This window comes from Notolabrus celidotus, chromosome 9 (genome assembly GCF_009762535.1).
Source record: "Notolabrus celidotus isolate fNotCel1 chromosome 9, fNotCel1.pri, whole genome shotgun sequence".
Taxonomy (NCBI): Eukaryota; Metazoa; Chordata; class Actinopteri; order Labriformes; family Labridae; genus Notolabrus; species Notolabrus celidotus.
The window spans coordinates 36,467,293-36,489,658 of NC_048280.1; the positions used below are offsets into that span (position 1 = coordinate 36,467,293).

Consider the following 22,366-nt stretch of genomic DNA (forward strand, 5'->3'; position numbering starts at 1 on the left):
TTTGGAAAATTAATGATGAGTAATCAATTTAAGTGTATTCTATTTTTGTTCGTTAGTTGTTTTTTTTATTGTTATTCTAAATTTAATGATTATTGTGACCTTGTAACATTAAAATAAAAAGCAGCTTTATTTGTTTAAAGGTGACATATCATGCAAAATGGACTTTTTAATGGTTCTTTACCTGAAATATGTGTCCCTGTCTACAAACCCCCCGAGAATGAAAAAAATCCATTCTGCCCCTGTTCTGATTTCTCCACCTTTCTGTAAATGTGTGTGAAACCAGCCGTTTCAGAGTCAGAGCTCGGAGCTTGTTCAGCCCATAGACTGTATAAAATAATACTGAATCCCCTCCTCCGTTTTTCATTACCTGCACACATGTGTGCTAACAAGGAGCTTAGGAGGGAGGCATGCTAGTTGTAGGCTGTCTTAATAAACACAAAGGTCGGTTTTACTCCCCACGTCTGCAGATTTGAAGATCTAGTGGATGATTTTTATTTATCATGGATAAGTGCTAGCGCTAGTTAGCATAGCCACATAGCTACATGTTCATAGCTGTAGCTGTAGCTGTAGCTGTGTACCAAGACACACGTCTACATACTGACAAATAAAACAACAAGAAACACTAAATCTGTGACCAATCCTTCATAAAAGGTCCTGCTGCCTTTCTGGCAGAGGTCGGTTTTACTCCCCACGTCTGCAGATTTGAAGATCTAGTGGATGATTTTTATTTATCATGGATAAGTGCTAGCGCTAGTTAGCATAGCCACATAGCTACATGTTCGTAGCTGTGTACCAAGACACACGTCTACATACTGATAAATAAAGCAACAAGAAACACTAAATCTGTGACCAATGGTTCAGAAAGGTCCTGATACAGGCGCCTCTCCATCAGGATCAGATTCTGGATCAGATTCAGAGGGTTGAAGTAACGTGATCTCTGAGCAGCCGTGTATATTCAGCCAACATGTAAACATTATATCAACGTGCCGGAGAGCCGAGGCACATCCACTTCCTGAGGGGGCGTGGTCAGAGAGAAAACAGAGTGTTCTGATGAGGACTGAAGAAGAGGGTTTTTCAGGCAGACCAAAATCTGATTTCAAAGTGTTTTTTTGAGCATAAACTTTAAAGACATGTTTTGGGGACCTCTTAGACCAATATATATTGATGAAAAAAGCGTGATATGTCCCCTTTAATATTTTGTCGCACATAATATGCATCACAATCTTCGAAATTCCCGCTGGCAGGTCTCACACATCGGCACTTATGTGCACTTGTATTTTATATTGTTCAGTGAAATAGTGCCCCTATTTAAAAAGGAGGATGACAGCACACAGCATTTTTGTTTTGCTGATGGATAATTTACGTTTGGCTTTTTATGACATAAACCTTTCCAGTGTGTTTTTGTTTCCCAGAGTTTAAAATGTTCAAAATGTTTTCTTTGCATACAGAAATTAAATTAAATTTTCCCTGTAGCACTTCATTGATTTCAAAGGCAACACACTATAGTTTTTTACACATAGCATAAAGGTAGAAAAACAATATATGCACTGTTATCTTCTATTTAGATGTCAGAAAGGATTTGCTGCTCCAGGTGTTTTCTTTATTGTGGAAACCGGGTTCAAATGGCTCTTTGAGTGTTACAGGTTGCTGACTCCTGGGTTAGATGGAGTCCTGAGGAAATGCTACATTCAAATTCATGCTAATTTTTGCGTGACTACCAACCCTAGCTTTAACAGAAACTCATTATGATAATGAGATAATAGTGCATGTTTAAGTAAAATCAGATATATGACAACAACAAATACTAAACTTCTAGAGATGGACCAGAGGTGTTCTACACACACACTCACACACACACACACACACACACACACACACACACACACACACACACACACACACACGAACACACACACACACGTATAAGATGTTGAATAGAGATTTTAAAAAAGGTAGCTGATCGTGTGGATGTACAAACACAGACTTAAAGTACACAATGACATGCATGAGTGAATGTGTAGGCGGTCAAGGTGCTTCAGGGACTCTTACCTCACACACACACACACACACACACACACACACACACACACACACCCACACACACACACACACACACGTATAAGATGTTGAATAGAGATTTTAAAAAAGGCAGCTGATCGTGTGGACGTACAAACACAGACTTAAAGTACACAATGACATGCATGAGTGAATGTGTAGGCGGTCAAGGTGCTTCAGGGACTCTTATCTCACACACACACACACTCACACACACACACACTCAAATACACACAGATCAAAGGCTGCCGACCGTCATGACAACAGGGTGACGGGGAGCTGATGTCTGCCATGTTAATGAGATATAAACAGAGGACGGCGTTTAGAATCACGTCCTCCTCTGGCCTCGTTCACACGGGACTATCATCACCTGAGACCTCCTGACACACTGGCTCCGCCCATGTCTGCACACCTGTCCACAGAAAGTCTGTATTTAAATGAATCAGCCCTGTACAGTGTACACAGGTCAGAGGGCATCATGGAACATCTCCCTTCAGTCTAGGCTTATAGCAGCATACCCGAGAGGAGGCTCACAGCTCACCTGAGACTTCGATACCAGCTTTTATTTTGTTGGAGCACATTTCATAATGTGTCAGAACTAAAACTTGGAGCTGGCTGACAGCTCTGCCTCCCAGACTACTTTTGAGACCCCTGAGACAAAAGTGAGGCGTCGACCTGGAGCTGCTCCTCCCTCTTCAATCCCAAAACACAATCAATTGATCAGATCAATCGGACTCTCTGGCTACCCTCCCCACAGAAAAACAATCAATCTTTATTTATAAAGCACCAAATCCCAACAAACGTTCTCCTCAGACTCTTTCCAAACAGAGCAGGTCTAGACCGTACTCTATGTTCTATTATTAACAAAGACCCAACATCAAGACAGGATCAGATCCAGTCCCATCTTACAGACAGGACTCAGTCTGATCTCATCTTAATCCACCATGAGCAGAGCACTTTGCAGCATTTAGCAAGTTACAGTGGCAAGGACAAACTTCCTTTAACAGGCAGAAACCTCCAGCAGGACCAGACTCATGTTAGACACACGTCTGCTGAGACCGTGTTGGAGAGAGGGAGATTAAGAGAGAGAGAGAGATGATAGTGGTGAGACGGATAGTAGTAGTTGTAGCAGCTGGAGTCTGGCACATCCACAGCAGCAGAGATCCAGAGGAACCTACGAGACAAGGGAGCTCAGGGACTCCAGAAAAGTCTATGGTTAGTAACTTTAATGGGACAGGGAGAGTTAAAGTAAGAGACAGGCAGAGAGAGGAGAGAGAGGGAAAGACAGGATCCCAGTGTGTCAGTCTAAGCCTATAGCAGCTTAACTAAGAGCTGGTCCAAGCCTGATCCAGCTCTAACTATAAGCTTTATCAAAAAGGAAAGTTTGAAGCCTACTCTTAAAAGTAGAGAGGGTGTCTGCCTCCTGGACCCTGACTTTTAGATGATTCCAAAGGAGAGGGGCCTGATAACTGAAGGCTCTACCTCCCATACTACTCTTAGAGACTTTAGGTACGACCAGCAGGCCTGCATGTTGGGAGGGAGGAGTTAACAGTATCTTTTTCCCTCTAAGAGATGAGGATCGACACATTCTTCATCATCCTCTTCATCCTCAGGTTGTCGTCCTCTGTCCCGGCTGAGAGATCAGAGAGGGATCATCTCGTCAGCTTTAATGTATTCTCCAGGCGTTGTGATTGTTGTCTGATTTTTTGATCACGTCTCTTTCAGGATTATCAGATCATTAAGAAATCAGCTCGTTCCCTGAGCACCGTTCAAGTGGAGTCTCCATGGAGACTGGCTCAGCCGTCCATTATCTCCAGTATCGTCCTGATGAAAGGCCAGGGCAAGGTGAGCGCTCTGCTTTGACATCAACACATGAATAAAGTGAAGAGGGGGAGATATAATGTGTGTGTGTGTGTGTGTGTGTGTGTGTGTGTGTGTGTGTGTGTGTGTGTGTGTGTGTGTGTGTGTGTGTGTGTGTGTGTAACAGATGTTTTTAATGTGTCCTCGTGTGATTGGTGGACTCTTTCTTTATTCATGTTTGGTAAGGAATGGATTTGAAAACATGATAAACTGAGTAAAAGGACCGTGACACTGAACACAGGGAGAGGGGAAAAACAAGGATAGCATTGAATAATGTGACTGTGTTTGTATCGTGATATTGTTCATATCAAACCTAAACATCTAAACATCCTAAACAGCCTAAACTGTTTCTGATTCATGGTATTGGCGTTAAGGTGCAGCAGTTTGCTCCGCCTTTAAGTGTGTGTCTCCTACTATTTCATCCTCCTTTAAGAAGCTTTAACTTTCACACAGACACAGATATATTCATCAGATATATCAAGCAGGTGTGTTAAAAACTGCAGTTCCCAGAGAGTCCACTAGAGGCTGGCTGCAGAAACCACATACACACCCATTCAAAGTAGACGATCTTTACAGCAGAAATAAACATGTTTACAGCCTGGTTCAAAAACAGTCTAGGTCTGAACAGCTCATTTCTCTATCAGCACACACTGTACGGGGGATTTATTTAGAACTCGTAATTTTTTGAAACATTAAAGTTGCTAGTTTTGCCCAAATAAGGGCATGCCTGACTTGATTGACAGGCTGGAACCATAGACTGTATAAATAATGGATGTAGTATCCTTGACGTCAATCATCTGTTCCTGAGCGCTGTTTTGAAGCCGATCGGCGGCGGCAGCCATATTGAAAATTCTGAACTCAACCAAACTTCTGTTGAGCTAGTGTGAGGTAAAGAGGCGGGGTTTGAGCCTCCTTGCTAACAGCTACAGTGTTCCTGCCATAGACTGTAAAAAATATGGACGTAGTATCCGTGATGTCACCCATCTGTTTCTGAACGCTGTTTTGAAGCCAATCGGCAGCGGCAGCCATATTGCTTCTGTCGAGCCAGTGTGACGTAAAGAGGCGGGCTTTGAGCCTCCTAGCCAACAGCTGCAGTGTTCCTGTAGGCAGCTGTGCCTCTCATTGGAAGACTGGTAATCTCAATATCTTCGAAATTGCCGAATTAGAAAAAAATTCACCCCCCTCACAGTGAGAGGACATCGAGAAATGAGCTATTCAGACTACACTCATCTTTTGTACCAGACTGTAAACATGTTTATTAATGCTGCAAAGATCAGCTTTTTCCCATTCATGTGTATGTGACTTCTGGTACTTCCGGAGCCAGCCTCAAGCGGATCCTCAATGAACAATGTTCCTGCCTGTCAGTCAAGTCAGTCATGTCCTTAAATGGGCGAAACTCGGAATCTTAATATCTTCTGAACCGATGCGTTAGAAAAAATATACAGTGTGTGCCGATAGAGAAATTAGCTACGTAGACCTAAGTTGTTTTTTAAACCAGTCTGTAAACATGTTTAATAACGCTGCAAAGATCGTCTCTTTGAATGAGTGTGTAAAGCCCCGTTTCCACCAAGTGGTTCAGTTCGGTTTGTCTCAGTACGGCACGCTTTTTGTGACGTTTCCATTGACTAAAACCGGGACAGGTCCCCAAATTACCGAGCCGTACCGTCCCACTCTTTGGTACCCTTCTGTTGTGGTGCCATACCGATCCGACCCCAGAAGGTGGAGCTAGAAACACTGCAGTCCCTCGATTGGTTGAAAGAATCGTCACTTCCTGTGCGACAGTGGTAATAAAGAACAACACATAACCCCCCCATGTTTAAATCTCAAGTGGACTTCAGGAAGATAACTTTTTTTGTTCGGAAAATGGCTTCAAGAAACATCGTTCCATGGTCTACCACGGAGGTGCAGACTTTCCTCGCATTTTTTTCTTCTTCGTTGCATTTATTAGCGGGGTACACTGTGTCGCGCTGCCATGATGTCACGCTATTACATAGCTGTCGGCTATCGGCATCCGGCTTACACGCCACCCACCATGTAGGGCACGGTTGGCTGTGGAAGCGCAAACAGGATCAGGCATTACCGATCCGATCCGTACTAAACTGTACTGATCCATACCAGACCTCTTGGAAGAAACAAGCCATATGTGGTTTCTGGTGTCTCTGCAGCCAGCCTCAAGTGGACGCTCCATGAATTACAGTTTATAACACTTCTCCATGGGCTTCATATTTGAGGACCGGAGAGGTTCCGCTTGGCGGGAACACTGTAGCTGTTAGCAAGGAGGCAAAAGGCCCGCCTCTTTACCTCACACTGTTGAGTTCAGCATTTCCAATATGGCTCCCCCTGATGTTCGGCTTCAAAACAGCGCTCAGAAACAGATGGTTGACGTTACAGAGACTACGTCCATTCATTATACAGACTATGGTTTGACATTGAATCCACAAAGTATTAAGACCAAAGGATACAAGCTAGACATCAATTGTGTGACTTCTGTCAGCTAATTGGCTGACTATGCATGTCCTGAGATAATGATGGTTCAGTCAGGTTTATAAAAACTGAACAAATGAACATAAAAATGTAATTTAAATGATGCTAGCTATGTTTAATGACAGCAGAGTCTTTATATTTTACATTGTAAACAGAAACTTTGTTGAGGCAATTATCACTCAAAACATTTATTTCATTGCTCATCATCAAATTCTCAGTTCTCTTCCCTCATCCCAAACTCTTCTGTCTTAAACTCTCGTGTCTTAAACTCTCGTGTTTTAAACTCTCGTGTCTTAAACTCTCGTGTCTTAAACTCTCGTGTTTTAAACTCGCGTGTCTTAAACTCTTGTGTCTTAAACTCTCGTGTCTTAAACTCTCGTGTTTTAAACTCTCGTGTCTTAAACTCTCGTGTCTTAAACTCTTGTGTCTTAAACTCTCGTGTCTTAAACTCTCGTGTTTTAAACTCTCGTGTCTTAAACTCTCGTGTCTTAAACTCTCGTGTCTTAAACTCTTATGTCTTAAACTCTCGTGTCTTAAACTCTCGTGTCTTAAACTCTCGTGTCTTAAACTCTCGTGTCTTAAACTCTCGTGTCTTAAACTCTCGTGTCTTAAACTCTCGTGTTTTAAACTCTTGTGTCTTAAACTCTCGTGTCTTAAACTCATGTGTCTTAAACTCTTGTGTCTTAAACTCTCGTGTCTTAAACTCATATGTCTTAAACTCATGTGTCTTAAACTCTTGTATCTTAAACTCTCGTGTCTTAAACTCTTGTATCTTAAACTCTCGTGTCTTAAACTCATGTGTTTTAAACTCTCGTGTTTTAAACTCTCGTGTCTTAAACTCTCGTGTCTTAAACTCTTGTGTCTTAAACTCTCGTGTTTTATACTCTCGTGTTTTAAACTCTCGTGTCTTAAACTCATGTGTTTTAAACTCTCGTGTCTTAAACTCATGTGTTTTAAACTCTTGTGTCTTAAACTCTTGTGTCTTAAACTCTCGTGTCTTAAACTCTCGTGTCTTAAACTCTCGTGTCTTAAACTCTTGTGTCTTAAACTCTTGTGTCTTAAACTCTCGTGTCTTAAACTCTCGTGTCTTAAACTCTCGTGTCTTAAACTCTCGTGTCTTAAACTCTTGTGTCTTAAACTCTCGTGTCTTAAACTCATGTGTTTTAAACTCTTGTGTCTTAAACTCTTGTGTCTTAAACTCTCGTGTCTTAAACTCTCGTGTCTTAAACTCTCGTGTCTTAAACTCTTGTGTCTTAAACTCTCGTGTCTTAAACTCTCGTGTCTTAAACTCTTGTGTCTTAAACTCTCGTGCCTTAAACTCTCGTGTTTTAAACTCTCGTGTCTTAAACTCTTGTGTCTTAAACTCTCGTATCTTAAACTCTCGTGTTTTAAACTCTCGTGTTTTAAACTCTCGTATCTTAAACTCTCGTGTTTTAAACTCTCGTGTCTTAAACTCTCGTCTCTTAAACTCTCGTATCTTAAACTCTCGTATCTTAAACTCTCGTGTCTTAAACTCTCGTGTTTTAAACTCTCGTGTCTTAAACTCTCGTGTTTTAAACTCTCGTGTTTTAAACTCTCGTGTCTTAAACTCTCGTGTCTTAAACTCTCGTGTTTTAAACTCTCGTGTTTTAAACTCTCGTGTCTTAAACTCTTGTGTCTTAAACTTTTGTGTCCTAAACTCTGGTGTCTTAAACTCTCGTGTTTTAAACTCTCGTGCTTTAAACTCTCGTGTTTTAAACTCTGGTGTCTTAAACTCTCGTGTTTTAAACTCTCGTGTTTTAAACTCTGGTGTTTTAAACTCTGGTGTCTTAAACTCTGGTGTCTTAAACTCTCGTGTTTTAAACTCTCGTGTCTTAAACTCTCGTGTCTTAAACTCTCGTGTTTTAAACTCTGGTGTCTTAAACTCTCGTGTCTTAAACTCTCGTGTTTTAAACTGTTGTGTCTTAAACTCTCGTGTCTTAAACTCTCGTGTTTTAAACTCTTGTGTTTTAAACTCTGGTGTCTTAAACTCTCGTGTTTTAAACTCTCGTGTCTTAAACTCTTGTGTCTTAAACTCTCGTGTTTTAAACTCTCGTGTCTTAAACTCTCGTGTCTTAAACTCTCGTGTTTTAAACTCTTGTGTTTTAAACTCTGGTGTCTTAAACTCTCGTGTTTTAAACTCTCGTGTTTTAAACTCTCGTGTCTTAAACTCTCGTGTCTTAAACTCTCGTGTTTTAAACTCTCGTGTCTTAAACTCTCGTGTTTTAAACTGTTGTGTCTTAAACTCTCGTGTCTTAAACTCTCGTGTTTTAAACTCTCGTGTCTTAAACTCTGGTGTCTTAAACTCTGGTGTTTTAAACTCTGATGTCTTAAACTCTCGTGTCTTAAACTCTCGTGTTTTAATCTGGAGTGGAGGAGACACAGGCGTTGGGGGGGTTGCAGGTATCTCTTCTTTTTTGTGTCACAGACAAATGATCTAATTCTGCATTCTTGTGTTTTCTTTGTGTTATCTGTTGTTGTTTGTGTCTTCAGGGTCTTGGATTCAGCATCGTTGGGGGTCAGGACTCGGCTCGAGGTCAGATGGGGATTTTTGTGAAAACCATTTTTCCTCATGGAGCTGCAGCCGCCGACGGGCGACTGAAAGAGGGTAAACTGTTCCTCTAACTCGACTCACAGAACAGAGATGAGGAACATTCAAGTTATTTATACACTGAGAGAGAAATCATAATCTGTATTCACATCAGAGTGTTTGTTTCTGCGTGCAGGAGACGAGGTTCTGGAGGTGAACGGAGAGTCTCTGCAAGGACTCACACACCAACAGGCCATCCAGACCTTCAAGGTAAACCTCAGTCCTCTGACTTTGTAGATTCAGACCTGAATCTTTACACGTTATACCTTCTGCAGCTCGGTCTGTACGTCAGAGTTCTTCTCCATCATCACACCTGATGTTTCCTCCTCTAACAGCAGCTGAAGAAAGGCGTGGTGACTCTGACGATCCGGACTCGTCTACGTAGTCCAAGTCTTACTCCGTGTCCCACCCCCACCCTCCTCAGCCGCTCAGGCTCTCCAAACTCCAACACCAGCGGGGGGACGCCTGTCCCTGCAGGGTTTGAGGACCCTGAGGGCCGCAAGGGCCCGGGACCTGGTCCCAAAGACTGCATCATCATGGAGGTCACACTTAATAAAGGTGAGCTCACCTGATGGAACGCCCAGAGACAGATTTCAGACTCTTCTTACCTCTCTGTGGACGTCCTGCTGGCACCAAGAGAGAGAGTCTGGATCTTTAAACATGAATGTAAGGTGCATTTGCACCAAGAGTTCTGGGGTCTTTTAGCCCCCAGAACTACTTTCCCCTGAACTAAAAGGTTCCTGTGCCCCCATATTTGTCTGCGTTTCTACCGCGGGCTGAAGTCCCGGGGAAGATTGTGTAAATCAGGCCAGTGACATATGGAGAAAAAAAAAGTAAATGCCAGTAGAGGGCAGTAAAACAAAGAGGAATGCCATTCATCACAGATGACACCATAGAAGCAGACGGACAGGCAGGTATCATTATGAGCAACACAACAGTTAGCCTGTTAGCATGAAGAGACTCAGCTGGTCTGTTTTAGATGGTGCTATATTTCATCACAGATGGATTCACTGAATCAACACGTGAGAGGAGATAAGCGCGAGTAGCAAAGACGTTTCAACACGGCTTTAAAATCCTTTTGAACTCAAAAAGCCGTGGCAGAGATCGCCCGGTGTTTTGGTTTAAACAGCGACCCTGTTAACTGGAGACTTTCAGCCGGATGCATCCCTCATGAACGTCTTTAGACCATCATTAAATATCTGATGAGGATATTTTGAAATCTTAATAAAAACTAAACTAGTTTGCATTCCCAGGAACTCCCTCTGTGTTTCAACAGCTGTGTAAACTCCACAAACACTGACACGTTCAGCTGAAGGTCTCCAGTTTACAGGGTCACTTTGAAAACCGTAACACCGGGAGAGACGCATTCACGGTGGGCTGAGAGAAGACTACTGTTACAAGCTGCTAAATCAAGAGAATCACAGCTTCTTCTTTTGAAAAGTACACACACATACAAAAAAGATAGAACAAATCAAAACTAATGAAAGAAAGAGAAATCAAGAGAATCACAGATGTGTGTGATGTTATTGTGGACGGAGGGAGGAATAAAAACACTGCGGTTAATCTACCAATCAGACACGTTCAGCATCGCAGGCCCTGCCCCCCGAAAGTCCCGGGACCTTTGAAAAGTACTACCCCCCTAGCAGGGTTTTTTTAGGGGGGATATTATCTACCTAAATTTAGACCCTGGGTCCAGCGGTCGAAACACACGTAGTTCAGAGGTAAAGTTCCTCCGGTGGTAAAACGCCTGTCGAGAACAGGAGGAAACAATAAAACACAGCTTTTATGTTACTTGTTTAAATAAACATTACTACGATCAAAGATCCTCTCTAACAAAGACTTCACACAAGTTTGAGATTAAAAAAGGTTTCCTCTGGTCTCCTAAGTCAGAGTGGTTTCCCTTTGAGAAATGTTAAATAATAACGAAACTTAAAGCTCTCTACATTTTAGTGAATATTTTGAAAACTATGTCAACAGTCGTTTTCAAATTTGTCAAGAAGTCAGATAGTGAACATATTTCTTCAACTGTGTTGTTAAAATTATGCTTCTCGGCTGTATTTTTAAATAAAGGCAGAATCTTCAGAAATGAGTGTGCCAAATTATGATGCAAGTTGGTGATAAGAGCATATAACTTGTGAAAATTAAAAACTAAGCACCATTTTAAAAGTTCTATTGATTGAAAATAATACTATTTACAACAACTGTATTCAAACTTCAACAAAGAATATGGTTTTCTTTACATTTGTGTACAAAATAAAACTGTTAAAGTCTTTGAAACATTTCAAATTTAAAGTGTTTCTCTAATGTCCAACTCCATTCGATCTGCAGAGTCCCTCTCTACTTTCAAAAGACAGCTAAAGACCCAGCTCTTTAGGAAGCACTATGCACTTAGCTAGACTGTTCTCCACTGTTGTCCCCAGTGGCAGATCATGTCTTCCAGCTACAGTTGACTCACACTGTCCTGCTCTACTCTGGGAATCTGTGTTCAGCTCTGGAGTGACCTAGCACTTGGTACTTTGGTCATTATTGTGGTGATGTTAATTGTTGATGATGATAATGGAAGGTCTTAAATTGGTTGGTTGCTTCATTGTAGAAAAAAAAAGAAAATCCTTACTTATTTTTGTGCATTGCCTTTACACTGCTTGGCAGTACCTGCACCCAAATTGACTTGAAGCACTTTGTTCCTCTTACTGATCTTGTTTCCTCTTGTCTAGATCTTTGCTTGTGTTGTTCTTGTTCTCGTATGTACGTCGCTTTGGATAAAAGTGTCTGCTAAATGACATTGTAACATTGTAACATTGGAACATTGTAAATGTCCAATATAACCTCCTTTTCTTTCAGTGAGGGTCAGAGGTCACTGTAAACTGATGTAGTTTCTGATGACTTCTCTGCTGACTCTGTGAGCTGTACCTTGTATGTCTTTCCAAAGAGGCTCTTTTGAGCTGTATTTCTCACCATCACTGTAAATCTTCTTCTTTATTATTGACCACAAGTTCTCAGTCGGGTTGAGATCAGGTGAGCAGGCAGGCTAGTTCATGAGGCGATCCTCTTTTGTATTTTCCTCCATGGAGGAAAAGACATTCAGCTAAAGTTAAGAAGATGCTAGTGTTCATGCATGAGCACAATGCACTGTCACATGCCTCACGTTATTCCCAGGACAGGGCGACATCTCAGGGCTTTAAAGAGGATCGCCTCATGAACTGGCCTGACTGCTCACCTGATCTCAACCTGACTGAGAACTTGTGGTCAATAATAAAGAAGATAATTTACAGTGATGGTGAGAAATACAGCTCAAAGAGCATCTTTGGAAAGCCATACAAGGTACAGCTCACAGTGTCAGCAGAGAAGTCATCAGAAACTAAATCAGTTTACAGTGACCTCTGAGCCTCACTGAAAGAAAAGGAGGTTATATTGGACATTTGAGAAACACTTTAGATTTGAAATGTTTTAAAGACATTAACAGTTTTATTTTGTACACAAATGTAAAGAAAACCATTGTTTTTGTTGAAGTTTGAAAACAGTTGTAGTAAATATTATTATTTTCAATCAATAGAACTTTTAAAATTGTGCCTAGTTTTTATTTTTATAAGTTATATGCTCTGATCACCAACTTGCAGAATAATTTGGCATGCTCATTTCTGCAGATTCTGCATTTATTTAAAAATACAGCCGAAAAGCATCATTTTAACAACACAGTTGAAGAAATATATTCACTATCTGACTTCTTGACAAATTTGAAAACGACTGTTAACATAGTTTTTAAAATATTCACTAAAATGCAACTTGCATAATAATTTGGAACACGGTGTAAAGCAAAGACACAGGAGTTATATTTCTGTTTTTAAATCTTCTACATGTGAGATTGATTCTGTCAGAAAGAAAGGACAGCAGCTTTAAAAGTTGAGCTCCAGCAGAGAGAGTCTGTAGTGAGATGTGAGGAGGAAGGGGAGGCAGAGTTGGGCCTGGAGCTGTACATAAAAGTCAACCCTTTATTGAGAAAGCCTCTCTCCTGATGGTGGATTACGTGGATGTGTTTCAGAGTCTGGAGTCGGTCTGGGGATCGGGGTTTGCTGTCTGACTCTGGAGAACTCTGCTCCGGGGATCTACATCCACAGCCTGGCTCTGGGATCTGTGGCCAAGATGGACAGCAGACTCAGGTACGAACTACAGAGACATCAGACTGCATTCACTGAAACACTGAGTTCACAGAGCTCCGGACGTGCTGCATGTAGAAAATGATGAGTGTCAGGATGCTGTCAAGTTATTCTGAGGTCACAGTGCTGTTTGTTTTGCAGACAGGGTTTCAGATCAATTCTATGGATTTAGGAGGTTCTTTCCAAAGTACATGTCTGGTAGAGTGGGGAGGAAAACACAGAGAGGGAAGTTTACTACAATAAGATTAAAGAAGGAAACTTCCCCAGAGGAGACAAACTGAGTGTCAGGGACCAGATCAGCTCACACAGCTCTCTGAGGTGGTGGTGTTGACAGCTGTGTTTTCTGTGCAGTCGTGGGGATCAGATCCTGGAGGTGGACTCAGTCAGCCTTCGTCACGCCGCTCTCAGTGAGGCCTACGCCATCCTCAGCGAGTGCGGACCTGGACCCGTCAGTCTCATCATCAGCAGGCACCCCAACCCAAAGGTAAGACCAGAGCGCCTCTGTGGTTTATCTCCTTACAGACACTCTGCTTTTATTCTCTGTTATACTCAGTGTGTCACATAGTCACAAGGTCATAAGGTCACAAGGTCATAAGAGCATGCAGGAGAGATGGCTTTGCTCTCCTCCTCTATCAGACTTTGGTTAGACTCCAGCCCAGTCAAGAGTCAGGAGCATGGGCTTTGAAATGGGGGGAAACTGGGACATATTTTATATCTATGTAGTATGTTTCTTTATGTATTTCAGCTTTATGAACATAACTCAAATGCAGATTTGTCGAACACATCCAGGACATTTCTTCTTGTTTTTCCTCTCATGTTTATTGCAGACGATGTTTAATGAATGTATTTCTTCTTTTCTTAATATGTAACAAAAAGTGAACACATTTTTAAAAAGCCATCCATTAGAACTGTTGATCAGTGCACATGCCACAAAGTAGATTGATTAAATATATGTGCATTAATGTAAAACATGTATAAGGCCACTTATACATCCACACACACATACACACGGCCTATACATGAAACCAGGGACACACACAATGATTTCTAAACGTGGTTTATCCTGATTCATGAGTTCTCTCTTTGTTATTATGCTTATAATATGTTTATATGTTTCTAGTACATTTATGATTTGTTTTTTTTATATGTTTATGATATATTTACATTTTTTTAATGTTTATAACTTGTTTATAATTTATTGATAATATGGCTCTATTTTATGACATGTTTATAATATGATATGTTTATAATATATTTAAATGTTTGTAGTAAGTTTCTAATATTTATAACTTGTTTATAATATATTGATAATATGGTTCTATTTTATGACATGTTTATAATATGATATGTTTATAATATATTTAAATGTTTGTAGTAAGTTTCTAATATTTATAACTTGTTTATAATATATTTCTTTCTCATAAGATGTTTATAATATGTTTAGGTTTTTTGTTTATAACATGTTTACATGTATATAACATTTTTATATCTATATATGATTATAACTTGTTCATAATGTGTTTAAAATAAATTTTCATGTTTATAATATGACTATAACCTGTTTATAACATGTTTAGAATGTGTCTATAATTTATTTACATGTCTATACCATGTTTATAATATGCCTATATGTTTATAAAACTTGCATATGTTTTTATATTCTTATACGTCCATAACTTGTTTATAATGTTTTTAATGTTTAGGACTAGTTCATTATGTTTATAAATAGTTTATAATACATTAACATTTTTATATTATGTTTTATAATATGCTTATAATATGTTTATAACATGTTTATATGTTTCAAACATGTTATTCATATTCTTGTGTGTCTATAACATGTTTGTAATATGCTTATATGTTTATAATATGTTTGTAACATGTTAATAACATGTTTATAATATGATTATATGTTTATAAAATATGTATGACATGTTTTTTTAATGTTAATAACATGTTTATAATATTCATATCTTTATAACCTGTTTATAACATGTTTATAATATGTTTAATTGTTGCAGCTGTGATTAAACTCTTGCTTCTTGTCATCCTGTGTCCTCAGGTATCAGAGCAGGAGATGGATCAGATCATCGCTCGATCCACACTCAGGGACAAAATGAGTAAAACCAGACTCTCCTCTCACCCCCAAGGTCACACACCTTAACCTTTACAGTGCTCATCATTTTACAGCCTGACTGATATTTACCTCACGCCTCTGTTACAGTATGAAACCTATAACCACGGTTTATAAAAAGGTACAGGAGCTGAGTATTATAAGATGTCTCAGGTGCCTGATACCTGTGTTTAACCTGCAGGTGCGTCCTGTAAGAGTCCGGGCCCAGGCCTGAAGGAGCGCCAGGCAGACGGCTCGCCTGCTCTCAGCTGGACCATGAAGAGATTCCTAGAACCAGCCAGCAGAGTAAGACTTCAAACAGTATTCATTAATCTGAGCTTCACAAAGAGAAGCTCTCGCACATATAGTTCCTATCAAGTCACATGTTTGAAGAGATAACCTTCGCAAATTGCGAGACATCATTCACCTTTCCATCTGTGTTTTAAATTCAGCACCTAGCTTTTATGGACTGGTTTCTTTGACCCAGCTTCACTTACAGAAAGTCTTTAAAAACCTTTCTCCCTTTCCTCCAGCAGGGGTCACTAAGCTCAGAGACTGAGCTGTCTCAGTACTTCCCTCAGGACGTCTCCAACAGCTCGTTCCTCTCTGAGTCCATGCTGACGGGCTCCACCAGCGACGAGGCGCTCCACCCGCAGAGCTGCAGCACCTCCATGGACGACAGCTCATCGCAGACACAAGGTGAATGTTCACTTTATTCAAACGCCACAGAAAGGTTAGAGGACCAATCAGGGAGCTTCAAAGTAAAGTCACTCTCAAAGCTCTCTGAGCAGAGAGCGGGGAAGACAGGGAGATCGCACAAGAGCAAATGTTTACCATAGACTAGCTTGCGTGCTGTTTGTCACTACAGTTTCTCATTAAGGGGGTCGAGCTTAACAGTGACATCAAACTCATACAACCCCACATCAAAAACACGGAACTATCCCTTTAAATCCTGTTCACAGTCATAGATGAATTAAAACGGTATTAATTCTCAGAGAAGGATTTAGTAAAGGCGTTTTTTGACCAGAGGAACTTTACCCCTGAACTATGTGGGTTTCGACCGGTGGACCCAGGGTCTAAATTTGGTTCAGGGGTAGATAATCTCCCCCCTAAAAAGCCCCTGTTAGGGGCGTAGTACTTTTCAAAGGTCCTGGGACTTTCAGGGGGCAGGGCCTGTAATGCTGAACGTGTCTGATTGGTAGATTAACCGCAGTGTTTTTATTCCGCCCACCGTCCACAATAACATCACACACATCTGTGATTCACTTGATTTCTCTTTCTTTCATTTGTTCTATTTTTTTTGTATGCGTCTCTCCTGGTGTTCCGGTTTTAAAAGTGACCCTGTAAACTGGAGACCTTCAGCTGAACGTGTCAGTGTTTGTGGAGTTTACACAGCTGTTGAAACACAGAGGGAGTTCCTGGGAATGCAAACTAGTTTAGTTTTTATTAAGATTTCAAAATATCCTCATCAGATATTTAATGATCGTCTAAAGACGTTTATGAGGGATGCATCCGGCTGAAAGTCTCCAGTTAACAGGGTCGCTGTTTAAACCAAAACACCGGTCGATCTCTGCCACGGCTTTTTGAGTTCAAAAGGATTTTAAAGGCGTGTTGAAACGTCTTTGCTACTCGCGCTTATCTCCTCTCACGTGTTGATTCAGTGAATCCATCTGTGATGAAATATAGCACCATCTAAAACAGAGCAGCTGAGTCTCTTCATGCTAACAGGCTAACTGTTGTGTTGCTCATAATGATACCTGCCTGTCCGTCTGCTTCTATGGTGTCATCTGTGATGAATGGCATTCCTCTTTGTTTTACTGCCCTCTACTGGTCTGGTGGTGTAGTGCATTTACTTTTTTCCCTCCTTACATCACTGGCCTGATTTACACAATCTACCCGGGACTTCAGCCCGCGGTCGAAACGCAGACAACAACGGGGGCACAGGAACCTTTTAGTTCAGGGGGAAGTAGTTCTGCGGGTTAAAAGACCTGGAACTCTTGGTCCAAATGCACCTTTACTTCAGGTATGCACTGACACAAAAAGCTCAAACCTTGGTAAGAGTGAGTAAAAAAAGCTGCCGGTGCTGCAGGTAAAGTTTCATGTTGAGATGTTGTATCCAGACGTATCAGGTGATTCTGGTTTATATGTTAAGAGATGTCCTTCTTATCATTCCTGCTTTAAGAATAAATGTCCTCCGTCTCATTCTCAGCTTTTACCCCGTCTCTAACACAAGGGGAGGGCGACCCCGTACACAAGGACAAGAACACTGCCCTCTCCCAGGACCACCAGCATGCAGAGACGGCGTGCCCACCCATCTCCGTGTCCAGTCCCACCTCGGTGCGGAGCCCTCTTCTCCGGCAGAGACGCGTGATGTGCTTGGAGGACCCGCTCAGTGACGAAGACGACTCTGATAACGCTGGACTCTCTCACAGATTAACAAACACTGACTCTGTTGAACTCAGTGACGCGACAGAAGCCCACGTTTCCAAAACCACGTCAGCCATCATGTCCGCTATGTCTTCGCTGAATGTGGACGGAGACAGCGAGGACGGGGATCTGCAGAGGTGTGGCAGCAATGACTCCACGGCTCTGTTTCACAGTAGCTTCTCGCAGAGCGAGGAGGGTCCGCCTGGTTCTGAGTCCCCTTTCAAGGCCATCTGCTACCCCTCTGAGCTGAGAGCAGGGCTGACAGGCAGTGTGGCGCCCGGTACTCTGACCTTAAACACTGAGACCCACATGAACAAAGATGACGGACAGTTAGAGTCCAAGCGCTCCCCAAAGCTGGAGCACAAAGCAGTGACACGGGTTAAAAGTATGATGAGCATTGAGGCACCAAACCTGACCCAGCAGCAGAAGACTAGAGTAGATGACCCCTCTCTCCCCTCATCACAGACTCCAACCCAGGGCGGGAGAAACACCAGGTCTGCTCCTGGTCCTGGTCTTCCTCACTGTAAGAAGGGAGAGGCCAGTGAGCTGGCAGGTGTTTGTACCATCGACACTGTGACACTGTGGAGGACTGAAGACGAGTCATATGGACTCGACCTGGAGATCATGTCCTCCCCTCTGAAGGTCCTCATCACCGGGTTGAAACCTGGAGGAGCAGCAGACAGGGTAGGACTGCTTTCAACCAATCAATCCACTTTTATTCCTGCAGGACCAAATCACAACAAAAGCTATCCCAAGTCCTTTAACAGGCAGAACCATTGTGCAGAACCAGACTCATGTTAGACACACATCTGCTGAGACACAAGAGCGCTGAGAGAGCTCAGTGTACCAGTTCCCTCGGCAGTCTAAGCCTATAGCAGCATAACTAAGAGCTGGTCCAAGCCTGATCCAGCTCTAACTATAAGCTTTATCATAAAACCCTAGATAAAAAAACAAGGAACTACCACCACTGTAAAATCATTACAAAATATAACCTAATGACCCTTGACAGTTTCCTTTGTTATGTAGATATGTGTCTGATGTATAAATTAGTTCATGATCAGGCCCCACCACCACTTAAACAATGTGTGTTACTCTGCAGGAACAATCTTAGGGAGACCAGGGCATCAGCAAGAGGAGACTGTTCAGCTAAACGTAAGAAGACTGCATTTGGACAGTCTGCATTTTCAGTCAGAGCAGCAGGAAAATGGAACTCAATTCCTACCCACCTTAGAGACTGTACAAGCCTCAGTGTTTTTTAAAGTACACTGAAATTATGGCTCAAGGAAAAACCATCATGTGATCATCTGAATGCATCAAATTAGAGACAATGAAATGTAATTTTAAATGTGTCGTTATTAGTGATGGACTGTGTTGAGTAGCCTATGTATTGTTTTAAAGGTGACATATCATGCAAAATTGACTTTTTAATGGTTCTTTACCTGAAATATGTGTCCCTGGCATGTCTACAAACCCCCCGAGAATGAAAAAAATCCATTCTGCCCCTGTTCTGATTTCTCCACCTTTCTGTAAATGTGTGTGAAACCAGCCGTTTCAGACTTCAGTGTTTTTGTTACGTAACAACAATATCCGGTCTGTCACGGAGTCAGAGCTCAGAGCTTGTTCAGCCCATAGACTGTATAAAATAATACTGAATCCCTCCTCTGTTTTTCATTCCCTGCACACATGTGTGCTAACAAGGAGCTTAGGAGGGAGGCATGCTAGTTGTAGGCTGTCTTAATAAACACAGAGGTCGGTTTTACTCCCCACGTCTACAGATTTGAAGATCTAGTGGATGATTTTTATTTGCCATGGAAAAGTGCTAGCGCTAGTTAGCATAGCTACATAGCTACATGTCGTAGCTGTAGCTGTAGCTGTAGCTGTAGCTGTAGCTGTAGCTGTAGCTGTAGCTGTAGCTGTAGCTGTAGCTGTAGCTGTAGCTGTAGCTGTGTACCAAGACATACGTCTACATACTGACATATAAAACAACAAGAAACACTAAATCTGTGACCAATCCTTCATAAAAGGTCCCGCTGCCTTTCTGGCAGAGGTCGGTTTTACTCCCCACGTCTGCAGATTTGAAGATCTAGTGGATGATTTTTATTTATCATGGATAAGTGCTAGCGCTAGTTAGCTACATGTTCGTAGCTGTGTACCAAGACACACGTCGACATACTGATAAATAAAACAACAAGAAACACTAAATCTGTGACCAATCCTTCAGAAAGGTCCTGCTACAGGCGCCTCTCTGTCAGGATCAGATTCTGGATCAGATTCAGAGGGTTGAAGTAACGCGGGTCTGTGAGCAGCCGTGTATATTCAGCCAACATGTAAACATTAGATCAACGTGCTGGAGAGCCGAGGGCACATCCACTTCCTGAGGGGGCGTGGTCAGAGAGAAAACAGAGTGTTCTGAGGAGGACTGAAGAAGAGGGTTTTTCAGGCAGACCAAAATCTGATTTCAAAGTGTTTTTTTGAGCATAAACTTTAAAGACATGTTTTGGGGACCTCTTAGACCAATATACATTGATGAAAAAAGCGTGATATGTCACCTTTAAATGTTTTTTTGTATTGTACATTTGTTAACATCTTCCTGCCCAGGGACCACAGATGAAAATTAGTTTATAGCTAACTCTGGCTTGACAGTTTTTGTTTTGCATGGCCCCTGTCAAATAAACTAATAAATAAATAAATAAATAAAGGAAAGTTTGAAGCCTACTCTTAAAAGTAGAGAGGGTGTCTGCCTCCCGGACCCTGACTGGTAGATGATTCCAAAGGAGAGGGGCCTGATAACTGAAGGTTCTACCTCCCATACTACTTTTAGAGACTTTAGGTAGGACCAGCAGGCCTGCATGTTGGGAGCTTAGAGTTCTAGAGGGGTAATAGGGCACTATGAGCTCTTTAAGATATGAAGGTGTCTGATCATTAAGAGCTTTGGAGGTCAGAAGAAGGATTTTAAATTCTAGTCTAGATTTTATGGGGAGTCAGTGTAGAGAAGCTAACACTGGAGAGATGTGCTCCCTCTTCCTGGTTCTAGTCAGTACTTGAGCTGCAGTGTTTTAGACCAGCTGAAGAGTCTTCAGAGACTTATTAGTGCAGCCTGATAAAAGGGAATTACAGTAATCTAGCCTGGAGGTAACAAATGCATGGACCAGTTTTTCTGCAGTCTCATGCATGATGAATAAGGATCTCGTGAAATGATAACATTTCCCACGTAGCCTCTTTTCTACATGTGTAACCTGGAAAGCAGAAATATGGCATCATAGCAGCATTCCTCTGAGTGGGATGTCAGAGGAAAACGGCTGCTGTGTGAATACATTGGATTGTATAATTTGCACCCCGCTGGTTTACGGCCTCACGGTTGATGAGGAAATGAGCTGCAAGTGGAAACACGGATGTCAGAGGTCAGATAAAGGGAATGAGGGGATTGCTGGGCGGATGGAGGAGTGAGTATCTGGAGTCAAATGAAAGCCTGAAGGCATCACAGACAGAGAGTCAGAGTGAAGAGGCCCAGGGCAGAGGAGAGGAGGAGAGAGGGAGTGGACATGGTCAGGTTCTGTCTTTATCAGACTGGACAGGAAACACTACAGCACAGTCTGTGTTCACCCTGAAGGATCAGTCCTACAGTGAGACGGACTTGTTCTCAGCTCCAGAGAGAGAAAGCAGCACACACACTCAGCTCAGTGAAAAAGTGACCGTGCACTTATCGTGGCTCATTAACGAGTGTCATTAATGAGTCCCGGAGCGCTCACACTCTCTGAGAGGACACTCTCTGTTTGCTGGCAGCTGCACCTGGAATTTGTTGACGTGCATGTTTTCCACAGCGCTCATTAAATCATTACATCAGTGTGTTAAACTGAAAGCCTTGTTTAATGGTCTTTGAGCTTTGAGTGCAGGTGATCCTGTCTCCCTGATCCCTCTCTTTTGTTTCATCCTGAACTCACAGGAGTCTGCAGGCAGGCTGTGTCCTGGAGATGAGATCGTGAAGATTGGAGAGAAACTGATTTGCTCCTCGAGCTACCAGGAGATCTGCCAGCTCATGCTCAACCTTCCTACCACACTGACCATGGAAGTGAAGAAACCAGTTTCAGGTATTCAAACCCTCTCTACTCTGGAGTCGGTTATATCAGTGTGGATGCCTTTATTTGGACTCTTACTTTGGCATGCTTTGTATGAGGCCCTGTTTGTTGTGCACACTGAAAATAACAGCAACATTCTCCACATTCAGCTGTTAAATAACTTAAAAACCTAGTTTACTTTTTTAAAAGTCACTCTTTTTACAATATTTGTGGTCTTCTTCACATTTCATTTTGTTGTGAAAAATATATTAAGTTACAATCACTGTTAAATCCAAATGCTAAGTATAAATATTAATATTAAATCTAAATGTTGATTGTTAAATCTAAATGTTTAATATGAATTTAAATGTTAAAGATAAATGTCAAATATAGATATTAATGTTAATTCATAAATCTAAATGTTAAATATGAATCTAAATGTTAAATATAAATGTACATGTTGAATATGAATATAAATGTTAAAGATAAATGTTAAACATAAATCTACGTTTTAGATCATAAATCTAAATGTTAACAATGAATCTAAATGTTAAATATGAATCTAAATGTTAAATATGAATAGAAATGTTATATATAAATGTTATATATA

At 41.4% G+C, this 22,366-nt stretch overlaps 1 protein-coding gene across 2 annotated transcripts in view; it reads left to right on the forward strand.

The window, feature by feature from the left end:
- pdzd2 (PDZ domain containing 2) overlaps positions 1-22,366 on the forward strand; it is a 98,263-nt gene that overhangs the window by 64,956 nt on the left and 10,941 nt on the right. Inside the window, exons 10-20 of one of the 2 annotated variants that reach the window (XM_034692664.1) lie at positions 3,781-3,900; positions 8,911-9,025; positions 9,144-9,217; positions 9,343-9,565; positions 13,047-13,164; positions 13,513-13,645; positions 15,224-15,311; positions 15,477-15,580; positions 15,808-15,973; positions 17,484-18,385; positions 21,645-21,789. In XM_034692664.1, coding sequence (XP_034548555.1) covers positions 3,781-3,900; positions 8,911-9,025; positions 9,144-9,217; positions 9,343-9,565; positions 13,047-13,164; positions 13,513-13,645; positions 15,224-15,311; positions 15,477-15,580; positions 15,808-15,973; positions 17,484-18,385; positions 21,645-21,789 — 2,188 coding nt within the window. The remainder of the gene's footprint in view (positions 1-3,780; positions 3,901-8,910; positions 9,026-9,143; positions 9,218-9,342; positions 9,566-13,046; positions 13,165-13,512; positions 13,646-15,223; positions 15,312-15,476; positions 15,581-15,807; positions 15,974-17,483; positions 18,386-21,644; positions 21,790-22,366) is intronic. The other variant, XM_034692665.1, reaches the window with a different exon arrangement.